Source organism: Equus przewalskii, chromosome 14, assembly GCF_037783145.1.
Source record: "Equus przewalskii isolate Varuska chromosome 14, EquPr2, whole genome shotgun sequence".
NCBI classification, from domain to species: Eukaryota; Metazoa; Chordata; class Mammalia; order Perissodactyla; family Equidae; genus Equus; species Equus przewalskii.
In genome coordinates this window covers 89,877,615-89,897,923 of record NC_091844.1, presented here as the reverse complement: position 1 = coordinate 89,897,923, position 20,309 = coordinate 89,877,615, and the positions used below count along the sequence as shown (strand labels likewise).

The 20,309-nt window shown below is 49.1% G+C and overlaps 1 protein-coding gene across 4 annotated transcripts in view; it reads left to right on the top strand.

Annotated features, from left to right (window-relative positions):
* SNTG2 (syntrophin gamma 2) overlaps positions 1–19,326 on the top strand; it is a 321,809-nt gene extending 302,483 nt beyond the window's left edge. For all 4 annotated transcript variants that reach the window (XM_070571862.1, XM_070571860.1, XM_070571861.1 and 1 more), the window contains one exon: positions 19,060–19,326. In XM_070571862.1, the coding sequence (XP_070427963.1) occupies positions 19,060–19,191 (132 nt within the window). In that variant the 3' untranslated portion in view covers positions 19,192–19,326. The remainder of the gene's footprint in view (positions 1–19,059) is intronic.
* Positions 19,327–20,309: the final 983 nt, after the last annotated feature.

The following is a 20,309-nucleotide window of genomic DNA, read 5'->3' as shown; positions in this document are numbered from 1 at the left end:
CCCATTCTGTAGGTTGTCTTTTCATTCTCTTGAAAATGTCCTTTGATGCTTGAAAGTTTAATTTTTTTTTAAAGATTGGCACCTGAGCTAATGTCTGTTGCCAATCTTCTTGTTTTCTTCTTCTTTTTCTCCCCAAAGCCCCCCAGTACATAGTTGTATATTCTAGTTGTAGGTCCTTCTGGCTGTGCTTTGCAGGACGCCACCTCAGCATGGCCTGATGTGCACTGCCATGTCGGCATCCAGCATCTGAACCAGTGAAAGCCTGGGCCACCGAAGCGGGCCTTGTGAACTTAACCATTGGGTCATGGGGCCGGCCCCCAAAGTGTTTAATTTTGATGAAGTCTGATTTATCTTTTTTTCTTTTGATGCCCAATAAGCAAGTGTTCAGCTCCCTGGTTCATGACACGCTGACAGCTCACGGTGGCAGCCTGGCTGGCCCCACCCCCACCCCGCCTGAGCGTCACGTGGACACAGGAACGGTTTATAGCTAGTCTTGTGTCTTCCAGACGGAGCGTGAGGACTTCTTGCCAGCTCGCCTTCCGGTTGAGTGGAAGACTTGGCCCTTCTCGTGAGGAAAAAGATGGGCACGTTGTGAAGGAGGTTATTTTTTCATCTGTGGTTTTCTAGCTGATGGATATCAGGACAGCACACACAGCGGCGCCTCAGCTGTGTCGGCCAGAGCGGCAAATGCACGGTGACCAACACCCACCGCCGCCCAAGGCCTTTGTAGAAACGACTCGGTGGCTGCTGGGCTGTCTTTCTTTTTTTAAAATTCTGAGTGAATCTCTGAACAGCTACAGCATCTAAAGTGCTGTGAGACTGTTGACCGGGTGTGACTGTGGGCGACGGCTCGCACAGTCTGCCCGGCTCTCACGGCCAGGAGCAGGCAGCCGCCTTCGAGATTTCCAAAAGCACTTTCCTTGCAAGACCTTGGTGTAAAAAGTAAATAAAATGAAATAAGTAAATCTGCCATAAGCCTAAACTTGCCACATCCATCCTAAGTGAAAAGGAGCCATTACCTGAGGAAAATGAATTTCATCTACCCAAGCTTTTCTGCATTTATGGGACTAAAAGAAGGATTTACACATTTCTGCTTCCCCGCTGACATTTCTCATGGAAACAAACACTGGAAAACCAAGACGAGTGGTTTGCCCCTGGAGAGCTGTGCTGTAGGACGTGATGCGAAGTACCGAACAGAGGTGGTCCACTCGGAATTCAGTTATTGTAAACACCTCACTTGTCTCCATTGTCAAAAAGGCTGCACAGATCCACCCTGGGGGTCCTGAGTGCAAGAGCTTCCGTCCATGCCCTTCCCTAGGCTCCTTCTGAAATGAAGGGTGTCCTTTCCCACTTCCCTAAGCAAACTGGGCTTGACACACTTGCTTGCAATTCAAGATTATAACTGCAGCCGTGCACTGCATCACGACGCTTCAGTCAACGACAGACTGCCGCGACCACGGGGTCCCGTGAGATTAGCACCACAGAGCCTCGGTGTGCGGTGGGCTGCGCAGTCTAGGTTTGTGTACGTGCACGCTGTGATGTTCGCATGACGAGGACATCACCTAATGATGACTTCTCAGCACGAATCTCATCATCAAGCGGCGCGGGACTGTCCGGCATCTCTCTCCAGGTGGGATCGATGTCACGCATCCCCCACGTTCCATCTGCGTAAGCCCCACCTTGGAGGCACGAGCTCATTTGATCCCCAGGTTGACTCTGAAATACGCTCTGGTACTTGGAGGAGCAAGAGAGCCTGTCGTAATGACAGAGTGGGGCTAATGCCCAGCTTTTATCCTCTGCAACATTACGGCTGAAACACTGACCGGCTGTTACTCTTTTGCAGATGTTTGCTGTGTTCTGTGTGAGGCTCCACTCTGGGGCTTCCTCTCGCACAGCCCTTGTCAGTGGGAGGGGCCGGCCCGCCTGCAGGTGACATGAGTGTGGAGGCGGCACCCTTTTGTCCTTGTGCAGGGTCGTTTGGTGACTCGGAGGTTGGAGCTGTTTTCCCGATGGCTGAGGCCATGGGCACATGATGTACAGAGGGGTGAAATTTCCACGCTCACATGCACGGTTAGCAGAAGTAAAGAAAACAGGTGAGGCCCTGCCACACACAGCCCCACGTGCGCTGCAGCCCCCCGAGACTGGGGACCCTCCTCTCCCTCTCCCAGGGCATGGCCCATGGCTCCCAGCTTCATGGGAGACGGGATTCTCTTCCGCTCCTAGGCAAGAGGGAGAAGGCAAGAGTTACAGAGAGCGGACAGCAGTGCTCGGGCACGGACTTCTCTTCTTCATCCATTCCTTCTCTCAGGGGCCTCCTGTGCGCAGGCTCCGAGGAAAGCCCAGACAGAAACTCAGCTGGGACTGGCAGGGCAGACCCAGGACAGACTCCTGCACAGGGCGGGGACAGGACGCTGAGGTGGGACAACAGGCAGATGCACCTCGCGAGTGAGTCAGAGAATTCACGTGTTCCTCCTTAGCTGACAGACTGGAAACTTAGAGCCATGTGCCATCCTCGGACTCGCTGCCGCAGACGTGGGGGGGTTACGATTTTCCTGCTCTGCTCCCGGGTCTCAGAGGTAAGCACCCAGACAGGACGGAGGGCAGGCGTCTCCCTCAGTCGCCTCTGACAATTGGCTGGTGTTCCTGGTCCTCTTCTAGCCCCACCACCGAGAAACTGGAGCCAACAGTTAAAACCAACACCTCACATCTGTCCGAATTTACTGATGTGGGGAACACGCTGCTGACCCCAGTGAATGCGGACAAGTGGTTCCAGGACCCATGGATGCTGTTCTGCTTTTACCCTGGAACGTGGGACGTGGGGGTTGTTTATGCAGACAGGTGACCGGCCCGGCATTTGGGTAAATGAGAGCATTCCCCAAGCAGCCTGTTTACTAAATGCCATTGGTAATCCTCTCCAGGACGTGGAGAGCAAACGTCTCATACTAATCGAGGAGAAATTCTCTCACCAGCTGGGTCGCAGTTCCTCTCTATTCTGTGCAGCTGCTCTCCTGCTCGGATATAATAAATATTAAATGACATGCTGTTGTACGTGGCACCTCTTCAAAGAGATGTGATCACTCTATGCTTTCAGCCACGAAGAGTCCAACAGGAAACATGTCTCATGTAATTGCACATGTTCACAGAAAATGATCCAGTTCAGGGCAAGCCCCGTGTGGTTAAAGGTCCATGTGCCCTGCTTTGGTGGCCCAGGGTTCACGGGTTTGGATCCCGGGTGTGGACCTACCCCACTCAGCAGCCATGCTCTGGAGGCATCCCACATACAAAGTAGAGGAAGACTGGCATAGATGTTAGCTCAGGGCTAATCTTCCTCAAGCAAAAAGAAAAAAAAAAAAGAGGAAGATTGGCAATGGATGTTAGCTAAGGAGACTGCCTCACAAAACAAACAAAAAGATCCAGTTCATGAAAAAGCAATACATGAAAACTCTGACGTAAAATTGTTTGCCTAAAATTGAACACAACAATGTTTAAGTATTACTTGCATTAATTATAAGAACACTAGTTTTGCTACTCCTTCACATTCTTTCCTAAATGGGAAAACAATTTTTTCATCTATTATTATTAATAATATATTGAATTAACGTGGAACTTCTTGCTCTGAACTGATTCCAGCTGATTTTCTTCCCAATGCTTCCGTAGCAAAATACCCCCAATTTACAGGTGAGGCACCTGGCGCAAAGAGGCTAAAGGATTTGCCCAAATAATAGCTGCCATTTTTTTTTTAAAGATTGGCACCTGAGCTAACATCTGTTGCCAATCTTTTTTTTCTTCTTCTTCTCCCCAAAGACCCCCAGTACATAGTTGAATATTCTAGCTGTCGGTCCTTCTGCTTGTGCAATAGCTGCATTTTTTAATGTTTGTATTGTACTGGGTTTCACAGCCATGTCTCTCTAAAGTCGTCCTGTTCGCAGTGGCTCAAAGGAGTTAGACCCAGAGAGAATCACTCGAGGCGTCTTGAGTCCGCCTCCTGCATTCGGTCCAGTGGGGCCCTGGTCCTTCAACCCTGCCCCTGAGCTCTGTGCTTCCCTGGGCACCAGCGTCCTCCGGGGGCCGAGGAGCCTCCTGATTCCTCTTCTGGAGAGTGAGGCTGGGTGGACACACAGCCCCTGGGGTGGATGCGACTCACGTGGAGACTTCTCGTGTGTTCTGTTCTTCTAGCCAAACGACAGCCCGTAGCCTTGGACTAAGGAATCAGACTCTGAAAGAGAGACTCTTTAAGACTGAAAGCCTCCTTGAGGAGCGAGTCACTGCAAGTCAGCGCGTTTACTCTCACCTCTTTTTTAAGGGCTCTTCAGGGAAGGAGAAAACGCTTGCTCAGAAGAGGTCAGGTCCTGGCTCCCAGCCTGTTGTGAGTGACATTCGTCTCCGAGTGTGTCGTTTGCAGCAGCTCTCCGCTCCCGAGACAGACGCGCCTGTGTCTCTGTCTGGGGCTGATCTGGGCCGCAGGAGGCCAGCAGGAAGGGTGGGCTCTCTGCTTGGCCCCTCCTTCTCTGGGCACACAAAAGACCACCTCCTCCCACTCCTGCCTGGGGGCCCTCTCTCCGAGAACCCCCAGCCCATGAGCCGTGGTCCAAGGAGGCCCCCCAGGAGCCCCCGGCCTGGGAGCCCCCGGCCTGGGACGGCACCTGCTCCAGCACGGGCGGCGGTCAGCGAACAGCAGCTCCGCGGTGGCGGCTCCAGGGCGGTCGGGAGGAGGCGGGAGAAGGGCCCTGGGAGGCCGCAGCATCCTGGGCTGAGGAGGCCCTCGCGCCACCAGGTGCCACCGAGCTGATGGGGTTAGGCCGGGACGTCCGGGTGCAGGCATGCCCCAGGGTGCACAGTGGTCTCCAGGGGACTCCAAGGAGAGGGAGCCAGACGTCGCGGGCTCGGGGAGGAGAGGCCGGGTGCCCGTTGGGCGGAGGTCCCAAGTGCAGAGGTGGCGCAGTGCGCAGCCTGTGCTCACGGCCCGGGCGTGCCTGGGGCGAGCGCGTGGGCTCCTGCGTGGAGCGATGACGTGGTGCTTCTTGCTGGTGGGAGAAGGATGCTGTGGAGCAGATGGTCCTGTTCTCAGTTTCGTGTCACACTTGGTAATTTGAGAACTAAGATTTTAAACTTATGTGTGGACCCTTTTGTAGTTGAACCAAAAAAGAAAAGAAAATTCTCAGGAGAATATTACGTGTTTGGGGGAAATTACTGTAAGAACACGATGCTAATAGAAGCGCTCGAAAGGCCCAGGTACACGTGTCTACACAGGTCTCCCCTGGACAGAGGTTACGACATGTGAAGAACAGGTTCAATTCTTCCAAAATGGCCAGGAACGCCAGGAAGGACATGTTCTTAGGACGAGTCTCCCCAGAATCCACGTAGAAGATGTGGATTCATTCCCTCAGGGGACCTTCTGGAACTGCACCGCCCCCAGAATAAACCCAGAACACAAACAAGGACATGTCCTCGGAACTGCTTGTGTTAAAGGGGCAGCTCTGCAAGGATCCCCCGGAACGTGAAACCCGGGGTGTAGATGCCTGGAAAGGAGCCCATCGGCTCAGGTGACTTCACAGCGGACTCGGACCCTGAAAGCAGACGCCCAGCGCTGTGGCCTGTGCCTGCACTGGACACTGGTCTCCCCATTGCTTCCGGAAGCCTCATCCCTTCCCAGCGGTCACCCCCCGCCCCCAGAACAGAGCAGCCACGTGCTCCCGCGGCCCTGCCACGCCTTGATCATCCTGGAGGCGCCTTCCAGGAGGAGTTGGGGTGGTGGGCCCCGCAGGAGGGCTGGTCCCAGGAGGACACCCCGAGACTTGGCCAAAGCCCTGGGCAGGGGTGCATCCAGGTTGAGAAGGGAAGCGACACCAAGGGAGCCATGGCCCTGGCCTCCCGTCTCCTCCAGGCCCCTGCTCCTGGGTCAGCGCCTTACCAGGTAACCGTGGGGAAGGGGCTTTCTTCAGCTGCTGTCCCCAAGCACACCTGTCACACATGTAGCAGACACTTATCGAGTCCAGGAAACGAGGGAATGAGAGAGAACCTATGAGTGAGGGGCGGGTGGGCGACAGGAACCCACCCTGCCTGGGGACAGCCTAGAGGGCAAAGGTCGAGGTGGGACTTGGGAAAGCCCAACAGGCACCAGTGTCTGCTCATATACCAGGAACACAGGCACTGCGGTGTCTTTCCATCATGTCACCATGCCTGGGGTTGCCTCGTGCCTCCTCTGAGCCTTCATGGGACCCTGTCTGACTCCCACCACTGTCGTCCATCTGTCCCGTTCATGTGGACTTTTACTGCATTTGGTGGTCTTCTGGGCTCCCCTGTGACCTCAGCCGCACAGCAGTGCCCCAGAGCCGTGTCCTCCTGACCGGTTTCATCCAAGCGGTGACCTGAGTGGACAATTGTCCAGTGAACAGAAGAAGCCAGCTTCGCCCATGTCCGTGCACTGAGCTGTCTCACACGGCGCCTGCCAGGGGAGCTTTCATTCTTCACAACAGTTGCTGATGTGTGTTACATGCGTCTGTTGCCTTTGCTGCGCTGTCTTCAAGTGCACGGCCGCTTTATCATCCCCAGGACCCCAGGGGAGAAATGCTGTGGTCACCTCAGTCTACTGGTTGCAAGGATGCAGCTCAGGCAGCTGGCCTGCTGTGGTCTCAGGATGATTGCGTGTGGAGTCAGAGCTGGAACCCCGCAGTCCTGCCGCAGAGACCAGGCTCCGGATGCTGGGCCTTCCTCCAGGTCCATTGCTGGGTAAAGAACTCAGTCAGACGGTTCGTAAGAAAAAGGGCTCCCCGCATTCTCGGATCATGGAGCCCGTGAACAACATGGCCTGCACTTTCTAGTATAGGGAGAGTAACACCACTGCCTGGAGCCAGTGACCCTGGTTCAGGACTGGAAAGCCCCAGAAGCAGGAGGCGTTTTCTCAGTTGTGGGGAGCGAGCTGGGTCCCCAGTGCTCCTGAGTGGACCTGGTGACTGGAGCAGTGACCCCGCCCTCGTCCACTCTTGGAGCAAGCTGCCCTGAGCTAATGGGCTGTAAACCCGGGTGCCCGTCAGGTCCGGAGAGGCCGCGGAGGCCCCCGTAGTCACAGGGACGCAGGGAGCCACCCACTTGGATCACCCGCCATCCTGCTGGGCACCCGGCCTGGCGCTGGGAGTGAATGAGTCTGACACGCGAGGCTGAGGGTCCATCTGGACACCGTGTGTCTGAGAGTGACAGGAGCGCGGCTCTGGGCACAGGCTCCCGTCTCTCACTGCCTGCTGTCCATGACGCCCAAAGCACATCAGACAGCATTTGCAATGATTATTTATTTCTAAAATAGTGAGTTATGAGCTTTTTTTTGGATAATAAATCATGGTGTCTGTTTAAAAATTTATTTTTTTAATTAAATTTTTAAAATTTTATAAAGAAAGGAAAGGGTGGCCCTTTTAAATGATCATGAGGCTTGGGGAGTCTGCTAGACTCGCCTGCATCTTGGAGCATCCACTCACGCCCCACACCCATGCAGAGCACTGGAGGCCGTGCTCCTTGACCCTCGGTGTAAATTAAGGTTTCAGAATGCCTGGTGCTTTCACATGGAACAGACACAGGAGGCGACTTCACGGGAAGAGAGGGCGGTTCTGCCTGGAAAGAAACAGAGGGAATCTGCAGGTAGACACTTATTTCCTGTGGAGTTTTGGCGAAGAGTTGATTTCATGAACTTCTGAAAGAATGAGTGACAGCGTCTGTGGGTGAGTGGGGGCTGGACACAGGTCGCCCCACAGCGGGCAGGTCTGGCCGTGTGTGCACACGCTCAGTGAAGACTGTCCCTGCCTGCCTCGTAAGTAAAGCTGCCTACATGGACTCATTTACATTTTATTAGCCGTTTTCTACGTCTCCACGGTCCTTTATGCTGAGGTTTGGCCATCTATAAATAACAATATACAATGCATGAAGGACTGGATTTCCCCCGCCAGCTCTGCATACGTGCTTCTAAAGTGCGGGCACGTTGCTGCTCCAGCTGACGGACTGAGTGAAGACCGAAAACTTCGTTTCAAAGAAACATGACTAACATTGACGAGAGAATGGGAGAAATGAGCCCAAGTGTTGCATTTTCCTAAGTCAGAAAGTGGAGGTGCCAGTGCCCACGGGGTTCCTAGCGGCTGCAGAGCGCCCTGACAAGGGCAGGTGGTAAGAGGCCGGCCTCAATAGACGTGACTTGACGCCTGGCCTACAGGACTCTGCTGATTTTTGACAGCCCACAATAATCTGAAAATGTCTTCCGTAGTATGCTAATATATTTATTTCTGTTTTTACTTTTTAGCATTAGTCTCAGCTTGAAATTTTATGTTATTGCTTCAAGAAACTGACTTTGTTCAGGCAATAAGTGTAGGAGCTATTTGTCTTTGTCAGAACTTGGAAATTTCCAAACAAAATATTTGCATGAGCAGAAAAAAGCCAGCCACCGGGCTCTTCATGTCCTTGCTGCCTCCCCTTAGTGTGTGTGTGAGTTAGCCTGGAGCTGCCACGAATTGCAAGGACTGTATTTTCTGAAAACAACTCTTCAAAGTGCAGGCGTTCATCTTTAACACGTCTGTCTCTGGGGGACACGGAAGCGGGCCAAGTGATGCGTTCAGAGCTGTTGGGAGAAGTCAAGATTTTTGAACATCCTGGCAAGGTAATAGTGCTGAGCTTTTGTATAAATAAAATTTATGAAGTTGTAATTCCATTATTTGCTGAAGGAGAAAAGGTGGTTTAAAATGTGAGCCAGAGAAACAAGCAAGGAGAGTTTATGGCCCAGAGCAGATGGTGTCAGAAGAGAAGACTAATGGAGCAACCTTTAAAGGTTACAGATGAACTCTGTGAAGGAAGGCAGAGCTGAATCCAGCCACACGAATCTGAACTGGACAGAAGAACGGGAGCATGGACCCAGGGGAGTTCCCAAGGGGATGGGAGGTAAGCTGCCCGTGTCAGCTGGCGGTGCCGAATCCATCTCTGTCCCCACAGCCTTCCACAGATGGCATCGCCTCCCGTCCCTGGCCCACCTTCCCCGGGAAAGCACGGCCTCACTGGAACTCTCTATTTTTCCAGCCACAGCCCACTCTTCTTGAGCTTTCCCATCTCAGCTGTTCCATGCTCTGCCCAATGACTCACCAGGAGCTGAAATGCACCTGTCACGGCCCCTGCTGCCCCCTGCCTTCTTCTTCAGTCTGCCGGGCAGGTTCAGGCCCCCCTTCTCGCCCTCCCATGTGAATGGAGCTCTGCCCCGTCTTGTCTTCTTCCTTCCATCTAAAGGTAGATCGTTAATCTTCGTCATGTGGACAGGATCACGCTCTCCTTGCTCACCTTCCATCCATGGCTCCCTGTACCCGCTGGGTGAGGTCCAGGGCAGCGTCAGCCCCCAGCAAGCCCCCTCCCCAACAACTCCTGGTCTCTCTGAGCTCACTGCTCACTCCTGTTTCTGTGCCTTCGTGCTTGTTCTTCCAGCCCCACCTATAAAAATCCAATTACTTGTCCAAAAGGTGATGCAAATGCCAAGTTATGATCAAAACTGTGTTCCAATCGGTTCTCCTGGCACCTGTGCGTTTCTGATTGTGTGTTAGGAGCTGGCCCCTCTGCTCCCTGATCTCCTTGGGCAGGATGACGTCCGTTTCTCCACGGGTCCCCTCAGGGGCGCCTCGCAGTCTAACGTGCCCACCACCCACTAGGCGTGAAGACACGTTTCCACGTGGTCGGTCGGGTAGGGCCTGAGATCCTGCATTCCCAGGAAGCTTCCAGGAAATGCTGACACTTCAGGACTGCTCCATGTGAAACTTGGTCCCTTAGAGTTTCTTCTGGAACTTTATGGAACCCAGTCGAAGTTGTGTGATATTCAGTAAACGAGACAGCAAGGGCCCCCTGCACCATGGGTTAGATCCAGGTTTCAAGTGCCAGTTCTGTAGCTAATCGGCCTTGGCACCTTGAAAAACTTATTTAAAAGCCCTGAAACCTCCATTTCTTCATCTGGAAGATGGGGTTGCAGCTTTGCTCTGTGTGTCCTGTGTCACCTTCGACCTTCGAGACTGAGGATGCGTAACGAATTTGTTGGAGGCAGCTTAGGGAGGAGGACCAACACTGGTTGGCACTGATGTTAAACCAGAAGCCCCACACTTTTCTGCCTGCCTCGTTTACTCAGCACTGCTGTGCTGAGGGTGGGCTAGGAAACCACCCAGACTCCAGCTCCCCCCGCTCAGTCCTGTGCTGCGTCTGGGCACACCCTCCTGGGAGAGCCACAAAGTGCATTTCCAGGAATTTTGCCAGCCGGTTATTAAGCCATTGGTAGCTTGAAACTGACCCTGGAAGTATTTACACCACGGCAATCAGCAAATGCTACGGGTCAGAGCTCCCTCCGTCACTCCACTGCCTGGGCTCCAGAGTCAGCAAGTGGAGGACCAAGATCTGAGTCCCAGTGCGTCAGCCTCCATTCCTGGGGAATCAGCCTTGTACTATAAAAATCAGAAGGTGGTCGGCCCCGATCTGAGTCCCCTGCAAGACAATTCCTGGTGAATTGAGCGCTGGTCTTGGTGATTCCTTGTGATTGTGATTGTCATATCACATCCTGCATTTTTTCAGGGGCTTTTTCTAAGGGAAATTACAAAGTATATTCATTTATTCTAGAATCCATTCATTTATTTAACAATCGTCTGAAGTACAGCTTTGATCACTGAGTTCCCATCGCTTCCCTGTTGAGCCCATTGGGGAGGACCCTGGTGGCTGCAGCTGGCTTTGAAATGCAGTCTGTATCCGAATTGCCACGGCTGAGTGCAAAGCGTTCTCAGAAAAGGTTATAGACTGAATGTTCCCCTCCTGCATAGGGTCATTAGATGCAATTAGGGGAAACTGAAAACCTAGGGTGGCTACTGTTCCTCGGAAGGGGTGTCAGTCATCTCGCAGACATTTTTTTACGAATGTCTGACAGCTAGTGCACTGAGATGGAAATATGGATAGCACAGTAAAGAAATGTGATTTCTACTGGAGGAGATTTATTGAGGACACGCAGAGGGTATTAACGTTGATATGTTGATTGGAAGTGTCACTCCTGAGAGAGATGGAGCATACCTGAGCATACAGATTGGGAGAAAAGAAATGTTTTCTCCAGTTTGGGCGACCTCATTGTTCATGTTTTGACAAGCCCAGTATAGATCCTCATGGCTTCTTTAAAGTTTTACCTAATTAGGGAGAAGTTTAAGGTATTAAAACACTCAAAAGATGATAATTGTGCCAAGTCGTGGATCATACTTAAAACCATGATTTCAGCCGCCATGAAATAGTAAAAGACTTGATAACAATCTGGGTCATTTGGACAGATACATCGCAGAGGACGATCGGAGTTCAATGGCCTGGAACCCGCTGGCAGGGTGTGGGCTCCAGGTCCATGCTGCCCAAGTTCTCCTACCCTAGGCTCTTGGCTGAAATGGGGACTGTTTCCACCTAAAAGGTGTTGCATGCTGGAAGTGTGATGGACTGGGATGATGCATGAAGAGAAACACTTTGGAACTACAAAGGAGTTTAAAACCGTATTTTTGAGGGTTGCAAACATGGTGGGGTAGCAATCTCATGGATGGTAGGATGAGGGAGACCCCGGTAGAGTCCTCTTCGTCCACCGTGGTGGATGTTCTGTAAAGCCTCAGTTTCCCGTCTGTGAACTAGGGAGAGTCGTGCCTCCTGCAGTGCTGTCTGGGGTTCAGACAGCCGTGCAGCGGCCTGGCCAGGGCCCACGCAGAGCACTCACGCTGGGTAGTTTTCATTCTTTCTTTCTCGAGTTATTGCCTTTTAAACTATCCTTATGTGACCTGGGAACTCGTGTAATCCTTCCAGGACTCAGAATCCTTTCTTTTTTATTGTGATTAAAAACATGCGACATGACACCTACTCTCTTAACAAATTTTTACGTGCACACCTCAATAGCGTCAGGCACATTCACATTGTGGTGCAACAAACCCTGAGAACTTTTTCATCCTGCATAACTGAACTGTCCCCGTTGAACAGCATCTCCCACTTGTCTCCACCCTGGCCCCTGGCAACCACCACTCTACTTTCTGCCTCTTTGAGTTGGACTCCTCTAGGGACCTTGTATAAGTGGAATCACGTGGTATTTGTCCTTTGTGACTGGCTTAATTCATTTGCATAAGGTTCTCTGGGTTCACCCATGTTGTAGCCTGTGTCAGAATTTCCTTCTTTCTTAAGGCTGAGTAATATTCGATTGTGTATGTCTGCCACATTTTCTTTATCCCATCATCAGTCAGTGGACACTTAGGTTATTTCCACTTCCTGGCTATTGTGAATAATGTTGCAATGAACATGGGAGTACAAGTATCTCTGAGTCCCTGCTTTCAATTATTTTGGATATTTACCCAAAAGTGGGATTGCTGGATCATATAGCAGTTCTATTTTTAATTTTTTGAGGAACTTCTATCCTATTTTCTATAGCTTTTTTTTTTTTATAGTGCACCATTTTTCATTCTTACCAGCAACACAAAAGGGTTTTCTTTTCTCCACATCCTCACCAACACTTGCTATTTTCTACGGGTTGTTTTGGTTTCTTTTTGGATTAGGCGGTCCTAACAGGTATGAAATGATATCTCATTGTGGTGCTATCTCACGCCTCAGGTGTGAGGTGATAATTCATTCCCCTTATAATTAGTGGTGTTGAGCATCTTTTCATAAACCTGTTGACCATGTGTATGTTGTCTTTGGAGAAATATCTATTTAAGCTCTTTGCCCATTTTTAATCAGGTTGTTTGGGGATTTTTGCTGTGTGGTTGTAGGAGTTCTTGATATATTTTGGACATTAACCCCTTATCAGGTATGTGGTTGCAACTATTTTCTCCTATTCTGTAGGTCACCTCTTCATGCTGTTGACTGTTTCCTTTGCTACACAGAAGGTTTTCAGCTTGATGTGGTCCCGATTGTCTATTTTTACTTTTGTTTCCTGTGTTTTTGGTGTCATATCCATGATATCATTGCCAAGACCATTGTCATAAGCTTTCCCCCTATGTTTTCTTCTCGGAGTTTTATGTTTTACATTTAAGTCTTTAATCCATTTTGAGTTGATTTTTGTGACTGGCATAAGATAAGGGTTCAGTTTCATTCTTTTGCGGGTGGCTGTCCAGTTTTCTCAGCACCATTTATTGAAGAGACTCTCCTTTCCCCACTGTGTATTCTTGGTGCCCTTGTCAAGGATAAGTTTGCCATATGTGAGTGAGTTTATTTCTGGGCTCTCCATCCTGTTCCATTGATCTGTATGTCTGTTTTTATGCCAGTACCACACTGTTTTGATTACTATAGCTTTGTAATGTTTTGGAGTCAGAAAGTATGAGGCCCCCAGCTTGGTTCGTCTTTCTCAAGATTGTTTTGCCTATGCAGGGTCCTTTGTGGTTCCGTATGAATTTTAGGATGGATTTTATTATTTCTACAAAAAATGTCATTGGGATTTTGATAGTGATTGCATTGAATCTGTAGACTGCTTTGGGTAGTATGGACATTTTAAGAATATTTAGTCTTCTGTTTCGTGGACTTGAAATGTTTTTCTGTTCATTTGCGTCGTCTTTAATTTCTTTCAGTGACGTTTTTAGTTCTCAGTGTGTAGATCGTCCACGTTCTCAGTTAAATTGATTCCTCTGCATTTTATTCTTTTTGATGCTATTGCAAATGGGATAGTTTTTGAAACTTCCTTTTTGGATCGTTCATTGTTTGTGTATAGAAATGCAACTGATCTCCATATGTTGATTTTGTATCATCCTACTTCACTGAATTCGTTTATCATCTAAGTTTTTTTGTGGAATATTTAATCTTCTACCTATAATGTCATGTCATCTGAAAATAAAGACAATTTTTACTTCTTCCTTTCTGATTTGGATGCCTCTTATTTCTTTTTCTTGCCTAGTTGCTCTGGCTAGAATTTCCAGTGCTACGTTGTATAGAAATGGCAAGAGTGGGCATCCTTGCCTTGTTCTTGATCTTAGAGGAGAAACTTTCAGTCTCTCATCCTTGAGTGGGATGTTAGCTGTGGGCTTGTCATAAATAACCTTATCATATTGAGGTAGCTCCCTTCTGTTTCTAGTTGGTTGAGTGGTTCTTTTTTTTATCATGAGTGGGTATTGAGTTTTAGTTTTTCCATGTCTTTTTTCTGTTTAGCAATATTATTTAAAAAAAAAAACAAAAACCTCAATCCTTTCAACCAACGTGGGTCATTTATCTTCTCTCCTTCACATTTGTGAGCACAGAAGATATGCTATCGCTCCTGTCCCCACAGAAAAAGTGCGTTAGTCATCAAGGAAGTCGCCTGTGTTGCTCTCCATCACTGCTGTAATCAGCCACTGCACATTGAGTGGCTTGCAGACGTACTTGCATCTGAAGTTCTCTAGGCTCCTGCGTCACTGGACTGAAGTCACGTGTTGTCAGGGCTGCACGCCTTCTGGAGGCTCCAGGGGACAATCAACTATCTCCTCTTTTCTGGCTTCTAGAGGATTTGTCGCTGTGCCAGGCACCTGGCCGTGCCAAGAAGGCTGGTTCCCAGGAGCTCCCAACTGCAGCCACATTCTGGTTGGAAACGTCCCTCCCCCTCAAACTCTCAGGACCTTGCGTAGAGCCTGGACCCTGGGCCACCTGCCCAGCCTGTTCTTCCGTAGAATTCCCCGGTGTGTCAGTCCCACCAGAGGGAGTCAGGGCACCACAGGGGTGGAGGGAGGATAAGTGAGTTCTGGCTCCATCCTTTTATTTCCAGAAGGCCCTCAGGGTCTGTGTGGGAGGAACAAGCTGCAAAGGGAGGGAGGTTTCTTGCCTTATCTATTTAAATGCTTTATATTTGCATAACTAAGAGACGTCAGTCTATTGGATTTTCCCTTTACTTGAATAAAAAAATCTGTCCCTAGGAGCTTTTCTTGCCTCCTCTCCACAAACAGAAGAAGCAAGCACAGGCTGTGCCATTGACCCCACCAGACACAGCGCCATGCGCAGATGAGGGACCCCTTCTTGCAGGGGAAGAATGTGTGATTGGGTTTTAATATCTCCTAAGAAAGATCCTCTAAAATAAAGAGAACAGAGGTGCCCATGGCCTGTGGGAACTGGCTGTGCAGAACAGTTCCGTCAGCCCTCTTGTCTGCCGTGAATGTCCCAAGCCCGTCTGTCCCTTCAGAGTTGGTCCCTTTGGAGATCAAGGTCACCCGAAGGCTGGCCCTAGGGACACATTCTAAGCCAGTGCCCCCCAGCACTGTCTCCATTCTGTCTACTCTGACCTGTCATTCCTTAAACTTGTCCTGCGCGGGGAAACTGAGTCCTTCCGTCCAGGGCTGGCTCCTTTCTGGATTTTCCCACTGAGCCTCAGACGGTGGACCGCTCAGCATCCTTATCCTGCCTTGGGGACCAGCATCGAGCTTTGAGTAGGCGCTGTGTAATTTCTTGTCCTAACAGCGTGTGATTTTGTGGTGGCATCAGGAATGCTCCTCGCTCTCCACCAGGAATGAAGAAAGTTTCACCACAACGGTCTGTCCTGTGAAGTGCGTAGCTCGAGGTTCTTGCAGCTCTGCTGCAGCGGTTCCCAAGAATCCCTTCCTGACGCCCTGTCTTTAGAAGGTCAGATAAGTCTGAGAACCAAAGCATGTAGTGTCGCTCGCGAAGAAAGACGATATGATTAACTTTGTAAGGGCTCTGTGGATCCTGCAGTAACGAACACTATTTGTCTTCCTTTAATCTACTTTCTCTCCAAACCCATTTGAACAAATAATAAACAAATGATAAGCAATAGGGTATACTGGAGCATATGAGGAAGCCATAAGATATTGAGTAAATGAGGAAGCCATTTGGTGTAAAACTAATTCGGCCTGAACTCGTTTTTCCAAAGGGCCTGACACAGCCGTTGAGCATGCACTGTACATCTGCTTTAAGTATTTACTGTGTCCCAAAGATCAGAACAGTGCCCTTAAGGATAAGGATGTCACTTCCCCCATGTCAGCATTTCATTAAAGATTAGCATCTCTCCCTAAATTAAGGATTGATTGTTGACCTGCTGCACTCACCTTGTGACCACCCACTTTGAGACCACCGACCTGCTGTGTGCACCAAAGTGCTGTGCCGGCAAAGCAATGTCGTGACTATTGTAAAAGGGGCATTCCAATCACATGTGATATGTGCTCTCTGACGGTATATAACCACCGTGTACACCCCACTTCCTTAGAGTGCTCCTTCCTCTGGGAAAGGACTCTCCTGGGCTATATGGTCCTCAGACCTGGCTCATAATAAACTCACCCCAGTTTTGATCTATAGATTGGTTATGGACTATTTGCATCAACATCCTTTTTTAAAAAAATTTTATTTGCTCACTTACTCATTTTTTTGTGAGGAAGATTTGCCCTGAGCTAACATCTGTGCTTATCCTCTTTGTGTATGGGATGCCTCCACAGCATGGCTGTTGAGCAGAGTAGGTCTGCAACCAGGATCTGAAGCTGCAAACCCCAGGCTACTGAAGCAGAGCACACAGAACTCTAAGCACTCAACCGTGGGACTGGCCCCCAAAACTCTTTTTTCTAATATAACATTTATTACTATCAGACAAATTTTGGGAAGTGCTGCTCTGCTGACACCATCACATTCCAATATGCCTTCCTAATCCAACGTGGTGGGTTCTCCGTCGCCATCTGTTCACTGTTCTGTTGCACGCCCAAGGAGCCCGCAGTCCTGTCCTTCTCCAGAGTCCAAGGGTGACAACCTGTGACAGACGTGCGCACAAGGGCTTGAGGAGCACAATAGGGAGTGATGGATATGCGGAGTCTTAGAATTCAGTGTGAACATTCAGTTCCAACAGAATGTTGTCAGATCTGTTTTTGCCCAGCTCTGGTTGCAAAGTTGTGATTCAGGTCAGCCTTGCTGGTAATATTTGGTTAGAAAATCAGCCAGACCAGACATAGCATGGCTTGATCTCTGGCTGAATCAAGGCTGTTCTGTGAAACGTTCACCGGGTGCCTGCTTATTCAGTGTCCTGAAAAAGATAGAACTGCATCTTTAATTCATTCCTGGATTTCAGCACCGTTGACCGAGATCTGACGTGGAATTTCATGGTGTGGTTTCACTGTGTCCTGCTAGCACTGGCAGAAATTTTGCAGTGTGGCTTCAAGGTCTGAGACCCCAATTGTCATCACTGTCGCATCTGGATCTCTGCATAATGCTGGTGGCGATTGGCTCCTTGTTACAGTGTTGTGCTATAAGTTTTTTGGGAGTTTGAAAAGCAATTTCCAATTTGCATAGGTAAAGCCAAGACCCTGAAGCATAAAAGATGTGGACATTATAGCCCTTTTTTCAGAAGCTCAGTAATTACTGAGTACTTGGAAATGCATACATAAATTGAATTAAGTGTGTGTGAAATTTGTGAGAATCTTGTGTTTCTTCCAGAAAGTTACTTTGTTCTCCTCTCTTCCAGGGATAAATCACGATGAATCAAAGATTCTGGTACAGTCTCAGGGTGTGGGTCTAACTAGTGGGTCCAGCTTGAATTAGAGTTCGGTACAGGCACTGGGCAGCTTCTGGATTCTGCAGTGACGGGGGTGAGGGTGTGAGTAACAAGTGAGGCGGTGGTTCTCCAGGAAACTACTTAAATATCATGAAGCTTTTGCAGGAGGTTGAGCATTTTGGTCAACATCACTCAAAAAAAGTCAAAATAAACAATCAGTCAACAATAACCAATTGTGTAGCTGTCAAAGTTAAGATGGTTCACGTGCAAAGGAGAGATTTAATTCAAAGTAGAATGAAGAAAAGGGGGCTCCTGGGGTTCCTGTAACTGGGCCATCCAGGCACCTCCAGCACTGCGACCCAGCGTCACCCGAGGCGCTCTGTCCCTCTCTCAGCCGGGAGTCCCTCTGTGCTGAACTCACCCTCCCACAGGCCCTCTCTCTTCACTGGTGGCAAGCTTCGGGTGTGTACTCCCCACCCAGCCACATTGAAGTGGAAACCCTGGCCTTCCTCTCCTGTCGTCCATGTCGACCTCCCGCGGGGCTCTGGCAGCCTACCTGCATCCTATGCCCATCCCAGGACAGGAGCAGCTTCCAGAAGGAAGGCACGCACAGCAGACCGAGAGAGGGACCGAGGGGGACTTCGCATTTAAAGGAACTTTGAAGTCATTTTTGAGGCATCAAATCTTGGGTCACAAAGAGCTCAGAGAAGCCCAGATGGGTGGCGGGAAGGGTAACTTTCAAAGCGTAACCTTGAAGCCGTTGGTTTCACTCTGGTTCAGCTCTGGGTCCATCCTGCCTTGCTAGTTGGGGTGGGAACTTACGTGGGGGGTTTGCAGGAACAGAAACGGTATCAGTTTGTGGCTCACCTTTGCTTCTAAATAGCATTTGAGATCTTTAAAATGGGGAAGGAGGGATCCAGGACTTTGAGTATTTTTTATTTTCTTCTTTCCTGACGGGGGCACCACTTGCCTCCATGAGCATCACTTCTTATTTCTCCCGTTGGCATGGCAACAGGCTGGGGAGGAACAGAAGTCGCTCCTATGTCCCCATACCCCACGCACTCTGCTCATCAGCACCACACAGCTGTTGGCTGTTCCTGTCAAGGATGGTCTTTGTTGTGAGGTGAACATGCATGCACATATGTGCACACACACAATGCACATGCAAGCGTGCATGCACATGCAAGGCACACACATGTGCATAAACATACAGGCACACATAGGCACAGGCACACAGGTGTACACAGGCACACACATGCACGTGCACACTTGCACACACACAGGGCTGAAGCACAATGATTAGTTCCACTGAATTGTGAACCCTGTGAGCTGTGCTGTGCTGAGATCCGTGTCACAGCATCGCCGTGAGCACTGACCCAGCCAGGCTTTCATGAGGACTGAGACCGTGCACTGTTGATGAGGAGACTTCAGACCCGGCACAGGTCAGGTTAAGATGACAGATAAAGGAAAGGAGTGTTAACCTATGTTAGTTTCCAGAAAATAAGAAATTCAATCTAGGTTTACCTTTCTTGGAGTTTACAAAGTAGAGAACTTATAAAATATTTTTTGTAATGTGTTTCTCTAATATTTCTAATACACACATTTCATATTTCCTACAGGAACTCGAATTTCAGGATCTGACGGCTGTCTTGCACTGCGTACACTCCTTCATAGCAGCGAAGGTGGCCTCCGTGGACCCCGCCTTTGTAGACAGTCAGAGTGTCGCACGAAAATACATGTGCAGCAACTGAACTGTGCTTCTGTGGAGTGCTGAAAATTAAATTATTTTCTTAAGAAACGAATCTTTCCTGCACAAATTGCAACTTTGTAGGGTTTTATAATGAGCCTATAGTTGTGATACCAATAAAATAGGTCACTAGTTTCCAGAGCCGAGTTGCACTCCTTCCGTCTGACCAAGCGCCCTCTGTCCTGGCAGAGCTCCGGGGAACGCGCTCAGTTTCCTCGGGAAATAATCGTGTCCCTGGCGGTTCTCCAAATTACGTGAAAGTGGCACCAATACCACACACTCTGCTTCCCACAGTGGTAAAAGCCAGACTTTATTTTCATAAAATATACAGTAGAAAATACTGAGAACTCACCAGTTTATTCTCCTCGGGAAGGAAAGTGTTTCCTTTGGATCCGGCTTGTTAGCGTTCCCCTTTTCTCAAGGAGGAGGCTGAGTAAAGGGATTATTGGAGAAATGAGCAGAAGTAATATGTGGGAAAAGGGCATTCACTCTAACATTAAATATTTATAAATTAATTTTTATGTAATTAAATAATATGTCAGTTAAATGCTAATTTTAATTATTTTCCCAATTCACAAAGTATAGCTCTATTTTCCTTTCTTTGTTTCTCACATTGTTTATTACTTCTAAGAAATCCACTTTCTATCTTTGTTATTAAAAGCAATTTAATGGACTCCTGAATTTTCTTTGAGGGCTACAGACTGTAGTCAGAAAAAGTCAAGATCGGGTACTCGTTTGTCAAGGTTGCAAGTACAGGAGGAACATAAAACCATCAGACTGTGAAGTAAAGTACGGGGAACAATCCTAAGAGAAGAGGTGGATGCTCGAGCAGCGCCTGTTGGAGGCACAGGTGCGATGCTGGCGGGCTGATGCCCACGAGGCAGGGAGATCCCAGCGACTATTCCTGGTTCCCTGCCGCCCGCCCGCCCCTGTGGACCTGATGTTTAGGAAGAAGGAACCATTTTGACTTACGGCATGTCAAATATTTATAATCGATGTTTTTTATGTGTTTGAATTATATGCTTCCTTTTAGAAGATATCTATCCATATGTAATATATGTGCTATATATTATATATAACATTCCCTTCTACATTTGAATGGCTTCCATGGAAGACTTTAAC